This window comes from Gorilla gorilla, chromosome 2, assembly GCF_029281585.2.
Source record: "Gorilla gorilla gorilla isolate KB3781 chromosome 2, NHGRI_mGorGor1-v2.1_pri, whole genome shotgun sequence".
NCBI classification, from domain to species: domain Eukaryota; kingdom Metazoa; phylum Chordata; class Mammalia; order Primates; family Hominidae; genus Gorilla; species Gorilla gorilla.
In genome coordinates this window covers 46,325,260-46,342,709 of record NC_086017.1, presented here as the reverse complement: position 1 = coordinate 46,342,709, position 17,450 = coordinate 46,325,260, and the positions used below count along the sequence as shown (strand labels likewise).

General features: G+C 41.4%; 1 protein-coding gene across 7 annotated transcripts in view; it reads right to left on the bottom strand.

Annotated features, from left to right (window-relative positions):
• The window catches only part of STAC (SH3 and cysteine rich domain), a 168,997-nt gene that overhangs the window by 97,709 nt on the left and 53,838 nt on the right, over nt 1-17,450 (bottom strand). For 4 of the 7 annotated variants that reach the window (XM_019022893.4, XM_063703683.1, XM_063703681.1 and 1 more), the window contains exon 2: nt 8,154-8,430. In XM_019022893.4, the coding sequence (XP_018878438.1) occupies nt 8,154-8,430 (277 nt within the window). The remainder of the gene's footprint in view (nt 1-8,153; nt 8,431-17,450) is intronic. The other 3 variants (XM_063703684.1, XM_063703682.1, XM_055381413.2) reach the window with 1 other exon arrangement.

The window sequence follows — 17,450 nt, the reverse complement described above, 5'->3', positions numbered from 1 at the left end:
AGAAAAGGGAAGTTAAGTACAGCTAGAAGAGAAGATTTGAAATATTCCCAACACAAAGAAATGATGAATGTTTGAAGTGATGGATAACTTAAATATCCTGATTTGATCATTAAACACTGTATGCATGTATTAAAATAACACATGTAACTCATAAATAGGTACAATTATTATGTATCAATGAAAAGGAAAGAAAAGAAGAAAAAGAATTGGGAAGTTATATAGTAATAGAATAGAATGGTGGTGAATATTGAAACTGGTTAAAGCTAGAAATATCTAACAAGATGTATAAATCTTGTTATAAAATTTGTATATATCTTAAGATTTATTCTCAATCAAAAGTATGAATTATAAAACACTGAAATAACAATAAAAATCTGAATTGATTTTTAAAATCTGGATTAATCTGCAAAAACAGGAAGGAGAAATACTGTTGCTAGGGAGGTGGGAGTTGAGATGAAAAGTTTGGTAAATTTATCTGAAATCATAGGGGAACAAAATACCATATTTATTTTTACTTTTTAATAATTTGAGAAATGTAGAATAAAGAATTTTTTTGAAACTCTCAGAGGTAATTATTAGTAGAAGAACATATTATATATCTGCCGAAAGATGAGAAGCTATTAAAAAGAAAGAACACAGAAACCACATGTGAAACACAGTACACACACACAAAATGGACGTAAACACAAGCTAGAAAGCATGTAAATCATAAGACAGAAGGAAAGCCAAATATTTCACTCATGACAAGAAATGCAAATTCTCTTCTGTTTGAGAATAAAAATTCAGGTTGGGCAAAAAAGAAATCTAAAAACAAATTCTGTTTATTTTCAAAAGAAGCACTTACAGAACATGACAAAAAAGGCTGAGTGTAAATGTAGATAAAGGCCTATGAAACAAACATAAAAAAAACTAAGGTGGAAATATTATTATTAAAGTAGAATTAATGACAGAAGCTTTAAATGGGATGAGATGCCACTGACCGGGTGCAGTGGCTCACACCTGTAATCCCAGGACTTTGGGAGGCCGAGGTAGGTGGATCACCCGAGTTTGGGAGTTCGAAACCAGCCTGGCCAACATGGTAAAACCCATCTCTACTAAAAATACAAAAGTTAGCCAGGCGTGGTGGCGGGCACCTGTAATCCCAGCTGCTCGGGAGGCTGAGGCAGGAGAATTGTTTGAACCTGGAAGGTGGAGGTTGCAGTGAGCCAAGATTGTGCCACTGCACTCCAGCTTGGGTGACAGAGCGAGACTCTGGATAGGATGCCATTTTATTTGGGTATGGATATAATTCACAATGAAGATATCCCTGTTATGACCTTTGTGCACCAAGTATCTTTGCATTAAAATATGCAACACAAAGGAGAAATCAAGAGAAAGATGACAGATGAGGGAAGAGGGTCTCTGTGTCAGGCTGTCTTTTGGGCAGGCTGGAGCCTTGATATACTTGGGAGTGACTTTTAGAAAAATCAGAAAATGTTTCCATGTTGTTCTTCTATTTTTGCTTAAGTTTGCTTCTATTTCTGTTGTTTTTATTTGAAAGCAAACTATTTTTTTCCCCATTTACTAATGACTGTTTTAAAAATACTCACTGTGTGCCAGGTGTATGCTGTGTAGCTTCAGTGGGAATAGGCACATAAATTAGAGCTGGCTGTATCTTCAAGGAGCTTACCAAAGTCTACATTGTCAATAACATGGAAATTCAGAGAAAATAAGTGATCACCATAGAACTGCAGAAAGCATTTTAATTGGGTCTTGATAGATGTAGGACTGGATTGATAGAAAGATAGAGTAGGAAGGAAGGGCATTCAGATGTTCCAGTAGGAAGAGCCAAATGGCTAAAAATGGGCCCAGAAAATAGTATTAGGACATTCCATGGAGAAGTGAATACTTGCGGGAGAGCAGTGGGAAATATGGTAACAAGAGCAGGCCTCCTCACTTCCTCTTGTCCTGTCTTCTCTTTTGATGGCAGCTCAAGGATTTTTTAAGATGACACGCAATGCTCCAGAGCACAACAGTATCCCTTAAAGAGTGTCACTTCCATTTCTGTTTGAGACTCTAGGATACGTCCTCCTTGAAGTCTACCAGCATCAATTTTTGCTCAATCTTTGCTGGAAGGATTGTGGTTTACTGTTTCATTTAAGTTATTTTCAATGAGAGATTTCTTAAAATACACAGTACTTGGCAGCAGGCATAAAATTTCAGAAAAATAATAGCAGGCACTAACTTAAAAGTATGTTGTGCTTTTTTTAGTTGAAAGGTGCTGTGTACAAGCCACATGTTCATGTGTGTCATTTATAATTAATAATCTCTGTGAGAACACTGGATGGACCTTATATTGAAGTCTTAACAACTCTTTAATGAATCTGCCCTTGCGAGTGTTAGAAATTCTCTCTGAATTATGTATATTAAGGAGATACATGCCAAATTGTGTTCAATAGCAGCCAAATGGAATTACGGAAAAGTAGCTGTTGATAGAGAACTCCTTAGCTACAATCCATTTGCCCCACTGCCTCTGTTCTCTACTGAGAACACCTGGGTTGTTTTCAGGATGGCAGGACTTCAAAATGCTAATGTGTGCTGTGAATATCCAAAGGGGGTAGGCTAGACAGCATTTTCCAAGCACATAGTTTATCCCCTCCTCTGATCCACAGAGCCTACATCTTCTTTCTTAATTTTTTTTAAGAGATGAAGTCTCACTCTGTTGCCCAGGCTGGAGTGCAGTGGTGTGATCATAGCTCATCGTAGCCTCGAACTCCTGGGCTCAGGTGATCCTTCTGCCTTAGCCTCCTGAATAGCTGAGACTACAGGTGTGTGCTACTATGCCTGGCTAACTTTATTCTATTTAATTTTACTCATTTTATTTTTTTTTAGAGACTGGGTCGGGAGTGGGGGGGGGTTCACTGTTTTGCCCGGGCTGGTCTTAAGCTCCTAGCCTCAAGCTATCCTCTTACCTTACCCTTCCCAGTAGCTGAGATTACAGGTGCAAGCTACTGTGCCAGTGGAGCCTACTTCTGAAACTGCTTTAAGAAACTCCTCTTTTTAGTGTTTTGAACTCTGCCTCACAGTATCATCTGTCATTTTGCACTTGGGACTCCAAGTGAGTTTAAACGTTCTTCCAGATGAGATCTTTTCAACTATTTGAAGATAACAGTTTTCAAAGTCTTTTCCAGGCCAAACATTGCCACCTCCTGCAAACATTCCTTATCTGCTGGGTCACCATCTCCTTAGCATGACTATGTTCCAGCTTTACTTATTTTCACTTAAAATTCCGTGACCAGGCTGGGTGCGGTGGCTCATACCTGTAATTCAAGCACTGTGGGAGGCCGAGGTGGGCAGATCAGTTGAGGTCAGGAGTTCAAGACCAGCCTGGCCAACATGCGAAACCCCGTCTCTACTAAAAATAAAAAAATTAGCCAGGGACAGTGGCACCTGCCTGTAATCCCAGCTACTTGGGAGGCTGAGGCAGGAGAATTGCTTGAACCCAGGAGATGGAGGTTGCAGTGAGCTGAGATTGCACCATTGCACTCCAGCCTGGGCGACAGAGCAAGACTCCATCTCAAATAAATAAATAAAGTAAAATAAAGTAAAATAAAATAAAATAAAGTAAAATAAAATAAAATAAAATAAAATTCTGTGACCATAATTAGTAGGATTCTTTCAAGTGGGCCGAATGTGCAAAGAAGAGAAAGGAACTATTTGCATCTGTTGGACCAGACATTACACTGCATTTTTTGTCCTATAGTAGTAAAGTAGCAGCAAAGTTCTGGACACCAGAGATTAATAAATGCACTGGGCAAACTACTGAGTTCTGGGTGCTGCATTTTAAAATGGAAACACACTATGGCCCAAAGGAGAGGATCTATGTGAAACATTAAAAATAAAAGTTTTAGAGAGCATTTGTATTTTATTATTTACAAGCTGTACACCTCCTAAAACAACTTTAATTAAATGATGGACAGAACCTCAGAGATTCAATTTCATTCTAAGAATGCCCAGAGTTGACATTTACTTTTTAATATTCCCCTTGATCTTTGTTTGGCCTTTCTTGCCAAGAGACAACTTCATTGATGAGCAAACATTGCTTTGTCTTTTTAGTTCAATGTCTTTGTGTATGTATATGTGTGTGTGTGTGTATGTGTGTGTGTGTGTGGTGTGTATACATATATATAGTTTTTCCATTCAAGGTTTGATTAATGGCTTATGGCTTTGTTGAGCAATGGGATGAGGTCAGAATAGGTCAGAAAACAACCTAATGGTCAAACAACAGCCCAGCAGGAAGGTCTGGGACTCAGTGTAATGTAGTATTTTCTCATGATATATTGTTCATTATAATGGCAATATAATGTTTTAGGTACAGCAATTGCAAGGTTCATCTGCATTTTAAATTTGTTCCTAGTGGGGAGTGTTTTATACTTCATCTTGTAGCATTAAAGTATGTTCACAGATATAATGTACCCTTGTCCTGATCTTATTTACCATTCTAGTGTTGGCAGCCAATGACTCACAGATGCCCCCCTGTTTTTTCCAGGGAGCTGTCCTTGGCCAAGAGGGATGCTCCTTGCCTGGAATGCTGCACTCTCACTACTTCCTGGGGGCAGACATAGCCAATGACTGAGGGACAGAAATGTACAAAGGCTAGTCCTTTGTCTGAAGGTAGGACCACTCGGTGGAATCAGTCTGAAGCAGATTCCAGCTGAGACCACACCCTTGCTTAGCTACTTCGCCTGCCTCTCCTGCTTCTTTGACTCTCCTTCTGCTGAGGGCATTCCCCACAACAAATCCCTTTCATAAGACACCCCATCTCAGGCCCTGCTTCTAGGGATGCTTTCCTAAGACATTGTCATTATTATTTCCCCCAATGGATGCCATTATGGAAGTGAATGATTCTTTGTGTAGCAACTGTATAAAGAAACTTGAAATTTTAGGCAATGAAATACATTTTTCGAAATATCTGTTTAGGAAATACGACTCCATTTAATATGCTGTGTCTTCTAAGTGAATTTCAATTAAAAACATTTAGTTAATTTAAAAATAGTTTTTGAAACAAGATATCTGGCAATAAACAGAATGGAGTCCCTTAGAAACATCTCCTTATTTGATGAAGTAGACTCATGCATTGAGTTAGTTATATTAATAGTACATGTTGACTTGTTGAAGTCTTTGAAATTTCAGTGAGATGCAGATTATCACACAGATTTAATGCTTTCCTGAAATGAGTCATTGTAGGCAGTTAATTCAATGTAAGATAGAATGCCATAAATGGAATACATTTAGGTGATACACAGTGAAGCTGAGTTCTCCCACCCCTAACTGATTGTCAAGGCCTAAGAGTAGATCTGCTTGGTGGAGGAAGTATGTTCCTCTAGCCAAGTACAAGAGACAGCTCAGAATTCTCTTAGACTAAGACTCAGTATGGAGTCCTGGTGACTCAAAGGCAGGGGCATTCAGCATTGAAGCTGACAGACACACCTAACTGCCTATTTCTCTCATGTGTCCATGAAGAGCTGGGTTGAGCATCTTTGGCTTGCTTAGGTGACCAAAGTTTCTGGGAAGGGATAGCTTAAGAGATGATCATAAAGGGTAGCAATGTGTTGAAGGCAAGGTTAGGTTAGCTGGAGGGCATGCCACGGTGCCTGCTTAACACAACAGGTCTGAGAGCCTGATAAGTAGCAGTTTCAGGCATCAAGTCCAAGGGCAAGGGCCTAGCTGGCAATAAGAAGCTAAGGAAATTAGAAATGGATGGGCACTGGATGAGACCGGGGTCCTGGTCTACTTTTATTGATCAGGGATCTTATGGCAAGGGTGTGGCCTTTCCATCTTCAAGGCACAAGTGTTGGGAAGGCGCAAATGTGAGTCCTTGTAAACTGAACTGTGAGTGTACACGGAGGGTGTCAGGTTCATTTTATTTTTAAAGAAGTATCTGTCAGCTGGAAAGTGCACAGATGAGGTTTGATTCTTCTTGGCTATCATTATACAGCCTTTGGTTCCCAGTAGAAAGGAAAAAACAAACAGCTTTAATATCTTTTCTGAGATGTCATTCTAAGGGGATAATAGCAGGTAGTCTTTCCCTAAAATCTAGAATATGAGGATAATGTGTGGCTTGAAGGAAAGAAATCTTTAGGTAATCTATGTGGAGACAGAATGCTATGTCTGAAGGGTCAAGAAAGCGAGAGAGGCAGATCAATTGTGCTCCATTATCAGATAATTAAAATACCCTATTTATTGTTTTAGGAAGTTAGAGCATACACCAGCCCCTACTTCATCTCCATTTCTTTTCCTCTTCTCACCTCCTTCCTCCCGCCTTTTCTTTCTCTCCCTTTCCCTTCTGCTCCATATCCCCTTTCTAAACCCCTTTGTTCTTTCCTGAAAGGAGCCTAATACTTGGTTTATTTTGTTTCTGTCCTTGAAAAGAGCAGTGAGACTTGTTGATTCTTTTTTTTTCTTTCTTTATAAAGATGAAATGGCAGCTGCAATGTGAATTTATTTCTGACAAGAGAAAAGTGCAGTGCAACTCTCTTTAGCATAGGACATTTTTTTTTAGTGATATTCAAAATAGAGTCTTTCAAAATTGTTGTTGTACTTGAGATGTACCTAGAATCCTCTTTAGGGTAATGACTATGACATTCCTCAGAGGTGAACTCATTTCTGTTACTCATTTTTAAAAACACATCCTCTGTCTTTTCACACTCATCACAATGAGATCTAAAATAGAGGCTCATCATCACCTATTTAAGGGTTATTTATGAATAACACTGCCTTGAAAAGGCCTGGTGGAAATGTGTGTGGAAATTGAAAGTGACACAGATTCAGAAGCCGGGCAGGCACAGAAACTAAGTTAGAGGCTGAAGTGTCTGAAGTATTGTTGAGCATGAGACGTGATGAGACCCTCCACCGCCCCCGGCCCAGCAACCCCAAGCTGACAGTCAGATGCTAGGCATTAAGTCCATATGGAGATGTAAAGTAGAAGGGTGGGAGCTCCAAGACTTAGCAGACTCTACCAAACAAAAAAAGATCAGTAATCCAGAGAGCATCCTAAATGGTAGATTACATACTGAGCCCATTTTCCACCCCTCCCTGTATCCAAGCCCTTTGTCAGGTGGCTTGCAGTCCTTGCTACTAGAGACGGCAGGTGGGGGCTAGGGGGTTGCCCCTGTCTTGACTATGGATTTGGCCACATAACTTAATTCAGCTAACGAAATGCCAGTAGACTAAGTCACAGTGTGCCACCCCCGGCCCAAGGCCTTAAGAGGCTTTGCATGCTCCCAGTTGTCCTCGCCATGAGAAGTGCATGATGTGACTAGCCCACTGGTTCAAGGAGAGAGCAGGAGATAAGGAGTAGCGAGAAGATGCAATAACAAAGCTGAGTCTGGATCAGCCAAATCTCAGCTGATCTGAAGATGCCTGAGTGAGAGTAAAACATGGCCATTTTTAAAGAACTTCTAAACTTTTCAGCACTTTAAAACTACTTTTTAGGGTGGCTTTTAGGCAACTTTCTGGTGGAAATCTTTGACCGATACAAGCACTGTTCCTAAATGTGGCCATTTAAAAGAAGAAAATGAGTCATAGGGACTAGACCATGAGAACATGAGTACATAAAGGTTTTCTGAAAACAAGAACAAGCCTTGTGTGTGATTGTAAGAAGGGTTAATATTGCCCACCATTTTGAATATCCTACCCCTTAACTGAGCCTTGGCAAAGGGTAAGGAGAACTGCAGAACCCTGACTTCCAGGCCATATTGGATGTCACTGATATGACCATGCACATATGACAGACATCGGCTTTTTTTTGGGGGAAGCAACAAGCATTCCAGGTCTCACTTGTTGCCCATATACAGTGACAGGCTGATGCAGGTGTTCAAAGACCCAGACCTCGAGCCTCAATGCAAGAACACGCTAAAGGGCTTTAGGGATCTACAGGGGATCAGCTGAAGTCCTGATTACAACTATATCACAACCCAACTTCTCCCACTACCCAGTGCTGCTTCCCTTACCTTCTCACAAATATTGTTCCCCAAAGCACTCCTGAATGATCTTCCCACATGTAAATCTCTGAGGCCTAGCATCTGTCCGTAGGTACCTGGACCCGTGGCACACCACTCTCACTCAGCTTTCCGGGGGTGCTGGGATCTGGAGAAAGGGGTGGGAGGCCTTACCCACTATCATGTGGTTGCAGACATCACAGAAAGTGGGCTTCTTGAAGATGTATTCCTGAAAGGCATGAGCCTTGCCACCTGGATGCAGGCCAGCCCTGGCGGGTGTGGACGTCAGGCTTCCTGGAGCAGGGAGTGGGCTGGAGCTGGGGCTGATCTCAGCCACCATGTGTGCTTGCAGTTTCATGTCTTCGCTGTTGGTTCGCTGGAAGAAGTTGTCAGCACTTTTGCTCCGTAAACTCTTGGTCTTGAAAGAAAGTGATCGTTTTAGTTTCTGGAGCTGCAATGCAATGACAGAACAGTCTCTCTTACGATCAATGGATCAAGCAGACCTAGGCTGTGGGGGTAAGGTCTGCTGTGTGCACTACACAGTCCCCACTGACACCCTCAGTCTTGAGGAGGCTCATAAATGTCCCTGTGTGGGTGGGGTGATGGCAGTGCCTAGTAGAGAGGGAATTTCCCCCGCCCCTGCCACTAAGCCAGATGAGCAGAAAGAGGTCCTATTTTGCCTTTGATTCTGCCCCTGCTCCTCCTCCCCTGCCTCCTTAAAGTCCTACCAGTGTGCTGTCAAAGTGTCCCACCACATTGGATTTTGATATAATTTGCCTTTTGAATTTGAATCATTGGAAATATTAAGTATACAAACTCATGGGCTCAAAGGCTACATGTGTAAAGCTGGCCTTTCTCTCTTATGATCACTTAACAGCCACTTGTCTCTGCACACAGCAAAGCAGAAGAGTCTATTGTCTGGCTCAAAATCAATCTCGCTAAACTATCCACAGAACACAAACCAGGAATTCTCAAGTCTGCTTGGGTCTGAAGCATATGGATAAGTAACTGTGTGTGTGTGTGTGTGTGTGTGTGTGTGTGTGTGTAGGACATAGGACATATTGTATTATCCTTTTGACTTTATCTGCTCTTCCTGCTGCCCTCCCTCTTGTTTTGGCCATGACAAACTAGACCATTTCTCCTTTGCCTCTGGGACTTACAAAAAGGCACCAAAACAGGTTTGGAAAAGCACAAGATTCTGGCAGGTCTGGGTTTGAGTTTAATCTACCCCTCTATTCTGGCTCCAGGAACTGGAAGGTTCTGGACTCTGATGACAGCTTGCACCATGGTGCACCTTGCTCTGTCCATCCCCAGAGTGGCCTTTTAAAAGTCTCTCCTGTTTACTCTGCTTTCTCATCCCTAGTCCTTAGTACATAGTTTTTCTTTTCACCCAGCGACAAGTCACTTCACCTTTAAGGTGGTTTCTTTTTGTAACTGAATATCCATGGGAGTTCTTTCTGTTGCCTGGAATAAACATGTATGGCCCAAAGCTGCAGAAAAAAGATGCTCAGATATCAAACTAAAAAGCTTCTACACAGCAAAGGAAACTGGAAGAAGCTGTCAGCACTTTTGCTCCATAAACTCTTGGTCTTGAAAGAAAGTGATCGTTTTAGTTTCTAGAACTGCAATGCAATGATGGACCAGTCTCTCTTATGATCAATGGATCATGCAGATCCAGGCTGTGGGGGTGAGATCTGCTGTGTGCATGGCACTATCCCCACTGACACAGAGTGAAGAGACAACGTATAGAATGGGAAAAAGTATTTGCACAATATGCATCAGACAGGAGATTAATATCTAGAATATACAAGAAACTCAAGCATCTCAATGGCAAAAAAAAAAAACAACCCTCCAAACAATCCAATTTAAAAATGAGAAAATGATCTGAACAGACATTTCTCAAAAGAAGACACACAAATGGCTGACAAATATATTTTAAAAGTTCAACATCACTAATCATCAGGGAAATGCAAATCAAAACCACAGTGAAGCATCATCTCACTCCAGTTACAATGGCTATTATCAAAAAGACAAAAATAACAAATGCAGAGAAAAGGGAACTCACAGACATTTTGTTTGTGGGAATGTAAACTAGTGCAACCACTATGAAGAACAGTATGGGGGTTCCTCTAAAAGCTACAAATGGAACTACCATGTGATTCAGCAATCCCACTGCTGGGAATTTATCTAAAGGAAAGGGAATCATTATACTGAGGAGACATCTGCACCCCCATGTTAATTGTAGCACTATTCACAATAGCCAAGATATGGAGTCAATCTATGGGTCCAACAACACAATGAATGGATAAAGGAAATATGGTACATGTACATGATGAAATACTATTCAGCCATAAAAAAGAATGAAACTCTGTCATTTGTGGCAACATGGATGGGACAGGAGGACATTATGTTAAATAAAATAAGCCAGGAAAAGAAAGTTAAATGCTGCATGTTCTCACTCATATGTGGAAGCTAAAAAAAGTTTATCTCGTAGAAGTTAAAAGTAGAACAGAGGATACTAGAGACTGGCAAGCGCAGGGAGAAGGGAGGATAGGGAGAGATTTTTTACTAAAAAATGACAGCTAGATAGGAAGAATAAGTTCTAGTGCTCTATAGCACTGTAGGATAACTATAGTTAACAACAATACATTATATAGTTTCAAATAGCTAGAAGGAGGATACTTTTGAATGTTCCCAACACAAAAAAATGATAAATGTTTGATGTTATGGATATGCTAATTACCCTGATGTGATCACTATACTTTACATGTGTTGCAAAATCACTATGTACTCCATAAATAGGTACAATTATTTTATGTCAATTAAAAATAAAATCATAAAAGTAATTTAAAAAGAGAAAAAGAAACAAATGGTGCTCAGTACTCTTGTCTAATAAGGGTCTCCATAAGTGTGGTCAGACTCCCCCTACACAATATATCAGACAAATTTACATGGCCTTGCCAAGCCCAACCACCTCTGTCTTAACCCCCTAAGTTCCACTTCAAAAGTCCAGGAAGATATGGTGGTCATTAGTGTTTGGGGTGGACTACAAAAAGACTGCAGTTCTCTCCCCTTTCCCTTATCCAAGCACTTTGCAATGTGAATTTGCATCTCAGTCTATCAAAAGTGGAGTCTAGTTTTCCACTCCTTGAATATTGTTGGTTTCTGAAATTTAACCAATAGAAGGCAGCAGAAGCAATTTTAAGGCAGTTCCAAGCCCAGGCCTTAAGAGGCCTTGCATACTTTTGTCCTCCCTCTAGAAACCTACCAAACTGCCCAATGTAGCCTGAAGGATTATGAGACACATGGTCCAGTCAATTCCCTGCCACTCTAGGATAGAGTCCAGAAGCAGAGCCACCCTGCTGTCCTGCAGGCATAAGGGAGTCTAGATGAGACCAGAAGTACTGTCCAGCTAAGTCCTTGTCAAATTGTCAACCCACACACTCTTCAACTAAAAAGATGACTGGTGTTCTAAGTCATTAAATTAGGTATCTATTGCGTGTACACAGCAATAGATAACTGGTACAATGCTGTTCTCCCCACCCTCCTGCATGTTATGCATGTGGTGGGATTGTACTTATTTGCCCTCCTGAAGTCAGGTGTGGTTGTGTGAAGCCAGCTGTCCACTTCAGGGTGCCATACAAAAAAGAGGCCCTGCAAAGCCCTCCGAAAAGCCCCACTAGGGCTGCTAATAGGGCAACATCAGCTAGAAAAGGCTAGCCAGAGACGCTGTAACAACCTGCAGAAAGGTCAGAAAGAGTGGGCCAGCTAAGACTTTTGTCCCTTTCCCTCTGCCCTACAGCTCAAACTAACAGAGGAGTCAGAACTATCAAAGAAGGGGGAAGAAGGAGGTGTCCCTGAGTTATTGTGGAGTTGCTTGTTGCTGAGGCATAAGCTAGTGTATCTTGATGGATACAGGGCAGTGAGTCCTGTGTCCTTGGGAGCATAGCATTGGTTTTGAAGAGGACACCTCATCTCTGAAAAAGCTAAGTGAGAAGGGGCTATGAGACAATCATTCATTGAGATTGAGCCACTTTGAGGTGAGGACCTGGATGCAGCAAAGGAGCAGTACAGACCCTCTTCACTTCAAGTCCTTCAGGCTGTAAACTGGACTGATGCTGGAGGAAGGGAGGCTTACACAGGAGGTAAGACTGGAGTTTTATTTTAGAAGGACATTTAATACATTAAAATGAACAGGAAGGTAAAGAATCTGCCAAGGTTTTGTCATGGGATGTGCACCCCAGGGAGAGGTTTATCAAAGTAAACACCATCACACAGAAAAATCAAAATCATTTACTGTTTGCTCCCTACTGAGTTCAGATGATTCAATAAATTGACTACTCATGTCTCAAAATCAGAATAAGACCCACCCTGTCGTGAAGGACACAGAGGATAATGTGTGGGAGAGCCCTCTGAGAACTCCACAAGATATAAGTGGATGGTGGATGATGGGGGACAAAAGTGGGGAACCAAGGAGCTGGGAATACGGAGCTGAGCTAAGTGCTTCACCAGGTGACCTATCTTAATCCTCCCAACCATTCGGTGAAGATGCAATTTTACCCCTGGAGAAATGGAAGCTGAGGGTGGTTAAGCAACTTGCCTAAGGTCACACAGATTCTGTGAATCAAGACCAGGGTTCAAATTGAATCTGCCTTCCTCCAATCCCCATCCCCATGCTCTTTCCACTGCTGGTGGGTCTTTAGGGGTTGGATGGAGGGGTGGAGGAGAGTCATCACCCACCTCCAGGGAGATGACAATACTTCTGGCCATCAGTGAGGATGTGGAGCAGGAAAGCAAATCTGCTTTTTGGGGAATTATTTCTTTCATTTTATAGATTTCAAATTTCTAAAAAGTGATAAAAGAGCATGCATGCCCTGTTTATCAAAGGAAAGCATCAAATGTCACTGCTTGGCCTCTGCTGCCAGGACAGGGAAAGTGACGAGGAGGATGCTTACACACATCCAGTCTTGTCTCCCTCCTGTGCTCATGTGCTTTACTTCTCCTTTCAAACCCTTCGTCATATGTGGTGTGGTGTTCTGTGTTCCCTGGAAGTTTATGTATGATGTTCAAGTATGATGCCAGGAAACCTGCCACATTTTTCTTGCTCTGGGGGATGTGGCTTGGAAATTGTATGAAGCCATCGGACCCTGCCTGCCTCTAGAGCTGGAGAATTTGTTTTGGAAGTTAATGTGACTTGTTCAAGTGGGAATCTTAAAAGAAATACCTACAAGTTAAATTAAGCCCCAGACATGAACTCAAAGGAACATGCTTTCTCTAATTATCCCTAAAAGAGCAGAGGCCAGATGAGAACATATGAAATGCAGAAATAGAAGCAAACCCTGATGTTACAAAATGTTACAGATGTTACAAAATGATTAGCTTCCATGTACCACTGCCATGGCCCAGCTCCATTTTGTTTATAATAATAATGGTAAAAGAAACAGATATTCTTCAGAACCTTACCATGTGCTTGAAACTACTCTATATCATTTACTTCATGTAATCATCCTAGCAACCTTGTGGATAGGGGATCATTCATTCATTAAATAATTCAATCAGGCCAGGTGCGGTGGCTCACGCCTGTAATCCCAGCACTTAGGGAGGTGGGCGGATCACCTGAGGTTGGGAGTTTGAGACCAGCCTGACCAACATGGAGAAACCCTGTCTCTACTAAAAATACAAAATTAGCTGGGTGTGGTGGCACATGCCTGTAATCCCAGCTACTCGGGAGGCTGAGGCAGAAGAATTGCTTGAACCTGGGAGGCAAGGTTGCAGTGAACCAAGATCACACCATTGCACTCCAGCCTGGGCAAACTCATCTAAATAATAATAATAATAATAATAACTCAATGAATATCATGGGTACTGCTCTGAGCTAGGCATAGACCTTGATTTGGGGGCTATGGCAGTAAAAAGAGGATTAAAACCTTCCTTTTAAGGTTTTTTTTTGTCTTTTAATAAGTGAGTTTTTTTATTTTTATTTTTTATCTTATTATTCTTATACTTTCAGTTTTAGGGTACATGTGCACAATGTGCAGGTGTGTTACATATGTATACATGTGCCATGCTGGGGTGCTGCATCCAGTAACTCGTCATTTAGCATTAGGTATATCTCCTAATGCTATCCCTCCCCGCCCCCCCCACCCTACAACAGTCCCCAGAGTGTGATGTTCTCCTTCCTGTGTCCATGTGTTCTCATTGTTCAATTCCCACCTATGAGTGAGAACATGTGGTGTTTGGTTTTTTGGTCCTTGTGATAGTTTACTGAGAATGATGATTTCCAATTTCATCCATGTCCCTACAAAGGACATGAACTCATCAATTTTTATGGCTGCATAGTATTCCATGGTGTATATGTGCCACATTCTCTTAATCCAGCTATCATTGTTGGACATTTGTGTTGGTTCCAAGTCTTTGCTATTGTGAATAGTGCTGCAATAAACATACGTGTGCATGTGTCTTTATAGCAGCATGATTTATAGTCCTTTGGGTATATACCCAGTATTGGGATGGCTGGGTCAAATGGTATTTCTAGTTCTAGATCCCTGAGGAATCGCCACACTGAGTTGCACAATGGTTGAACTAGTTTACAGTCCCACCAACAATGTAAAAGTGTGCCTATTTCTCCACATCCTCTCCAGCACCTGTTGTTTCCTGACTTTTTAATGATCGCCATTCTAACTGGTGTGAGATGGTATCTCATTGTGGTTTTGATTTGCATTTCTCTGATGGCCAGTGATGATGAGCAGTTTTTCATGTGTTTTTTGGCTGCATAAATGTCTTCTTTTGAGAAGTGTCTGTTCATGTCCTTCACCCACTTTTTGATGGGGTTGTTTGTTTTTTTCTTGTAAATTTGTTTGAGTTCATTGTAGATTCTGGATATTAGCCCTTTGTCAGATGAGTAGGTTGTGAAAATTTTCTTCCATTTTGTAGGTTGCCCGTTCACTCTGATGGTAGTTTCTTTTGCTGTGCAGAAGCTCTTTAGTTTAATTAGATCCCATTTGTCAATTTTAAGGTCTAATGGGTGGAGATAGACTATAGGTAGATAATCAGAGTAGTAAATAATATAAATTTGGACAGGGAGAGGAGGTACAAAGGAAAATAAGGCTAGAGCTGGGCATTAGAAAGTGACAAGGAAGGCTTCTCTAACCGGTGACAATGGAACAGAGGCATGAAGTAAGCAGTGAGTGTTTGAGCTATGCTGGAGAAGAGCATTGTGGGCAGTGGCCCCAACAAGAGATCAAGGGCAGGGTATCTGAGAAGCACTGGGAGGTCGGTGCGTCTGGTTAAGAACGATGGGGGAGAGAAAGAGCAGAGATGTCAAGGCTAGCTTCTTGCTGGACCTTGTAGGTCATGGCACGGGCTTTGGAATTTATCCTAAGGGTGATGGTTTTGAACAGGGAAGTGACAGGCTCTGACTTTTATTTAAAAGGGTCACTCTAGCAGCTGTGTGGAATACCGACTGTAGGAGGGCAAGATGGAAACAGGGAGACAAGTTGGGAGAGGAGACTCTTGCGATAATCCTGATCAGAAGTAATTTTAGCTTGGCCTTGTATAGTTATGGTAAGATACGGCTGAATTTGGAGTTGAGTTATGAATAAGTTTGAAATGCTTATTTGGAATTCAAGTGGCGCTGCCAGTTAAGCAGCTGGATATATGATTCTGGGATTCCAGGGAATGGTCCAAGCTGGAGTAATACCTTGGGAGTAATTAGCATATTGATGGTATTTAAAACCATGAGACTAGATGAGATCACTACATAGGCAGTGAGTGCAGACACGGAGGAGAAGTGATCTGAGGACAGAACTCTGGGGCATTCCAGTATTTAGAGGACAAGAAGATTGGTAAGGACAAGCAAAGGGACTTGAGAAGGAAAGGCTGGTGAGGAAGGAGAAGACTCAAAGAGAGGAGTGTGTTAGAAGCTGAGGGAAGAAAATGATTCAAAGAAGAGAGAATAGCCAAAAGCATGAAATGAATCTTAAATAATAATGTCAAGTAAGGAGAGGTTTAGGAATTGGTTATTGTATTTGGTAATGGGAATGTCTTTGGAGGACCTTAATAATAGTAGATTCAGTGAAGTGGTGAGTGTGAAAACCTAACTGAGGAGGTTTCAGGAGAGGACGGCTGGAAAAAAGGTGAGCAGAGGTAGTGAACATGGACAGTTGTTTTGAGAAGCTTTGCTCTAAAGAAGATTAGTGAAAAGAGGCAATATCTGAAGGGAAATGTAGCATCCAGGGAGTTTTTTTTTTCTGTCATGTCTTGTTTAAATACAGGAGCTTACTCCAGCATATGTTAAATCTGATGATGCATAAGAGAGAAAGGGGTATGCTGGAGCCATGTCCGTGGGTAGTTGAGAAGAAGGGTTGCCTTTAAATTGGAGTGAGGCAGGCCGCCATAAGGAGAAAGATGGAGAAGAGTTGGTGGAATTGGTATTGGCTGGATGTGGCTTTTCTCTTTTGATTGCTTCTATATTCTCAGTGAATAAAGAAAAAAAGTCTGTCTCCTGAGTCAGAGACAATGGGAGGTGGAGGGAGGAGATGTCCAAAGTTGAAAGAGGGAGATGTGGAATAACCATTTCAGAGACAGGGGAGGGTGAATGGACTAGAGTAATGTACCGTGGTAGGATGGGAAGGTAGCTCAGAGGGTCCATTTTAGATTATTTCCTCATTTTACAGATGAGAAAACAGAAAAATGCCAACTTGCCCAAAGTTAAATGGCTAGCAAGTTGCAGAATGAAGATCTGCATACAGATCTCTCTGTCTCCAAAGCTCTTAAAGCCAAATGGACTTTCATAAGGTATCCCACCCTTGATGTGCTCTTAGTAAAATTTCTCTGCTTAGTGTGTTTTGTTTTCTGGTGCCTGCTGGAACTTCAGCAATAATCCATGTGGTTGCCAGGTTGAGCAACACTACTTATATGGCAATTAGTCAGGGAATGCAGAAATTGGGAGTCATGAGAGCACTGGAACACAGAATTGCAGCCTGAAGGTGAATGTAATAGCAGGTGTATTGATTTACCAGTCTGTTCCACAGTGGCACATCAAGTTAATTAACCAGCGTGCACTTGATCATTTCTGCCACGATCTAAAGTCCATGCTATATGGGAAAGGGGTGGTTCTGATGCAAAGAGTCTGCCCACACAGGCGGTAAATTAGGAGGCACAGTCACCATATCAACTCAGTTTCCTGCCCGTTGACATTTAACCATAAAGTCAGTTGCCACTATACAGACATTTCCTTGGCTATTTAACACTGTACCAATAATGCACTGGCTTTTACTTCTGAGTTGAAATGAAGTCATCAGGGAACCTTTGACAAGCAAATGTTTCCTCCTTGATACTCACATGTGGTCTACATCTTTGATTTTTAAATGGACATTTTTTCTTTTTTACCTTTTAACTTTTCTAAAATAGTTATGCCTTGTTCATTGAATAAAGAGCATTGAAATGCTCACTATTTTCGTTTTTCTGAGA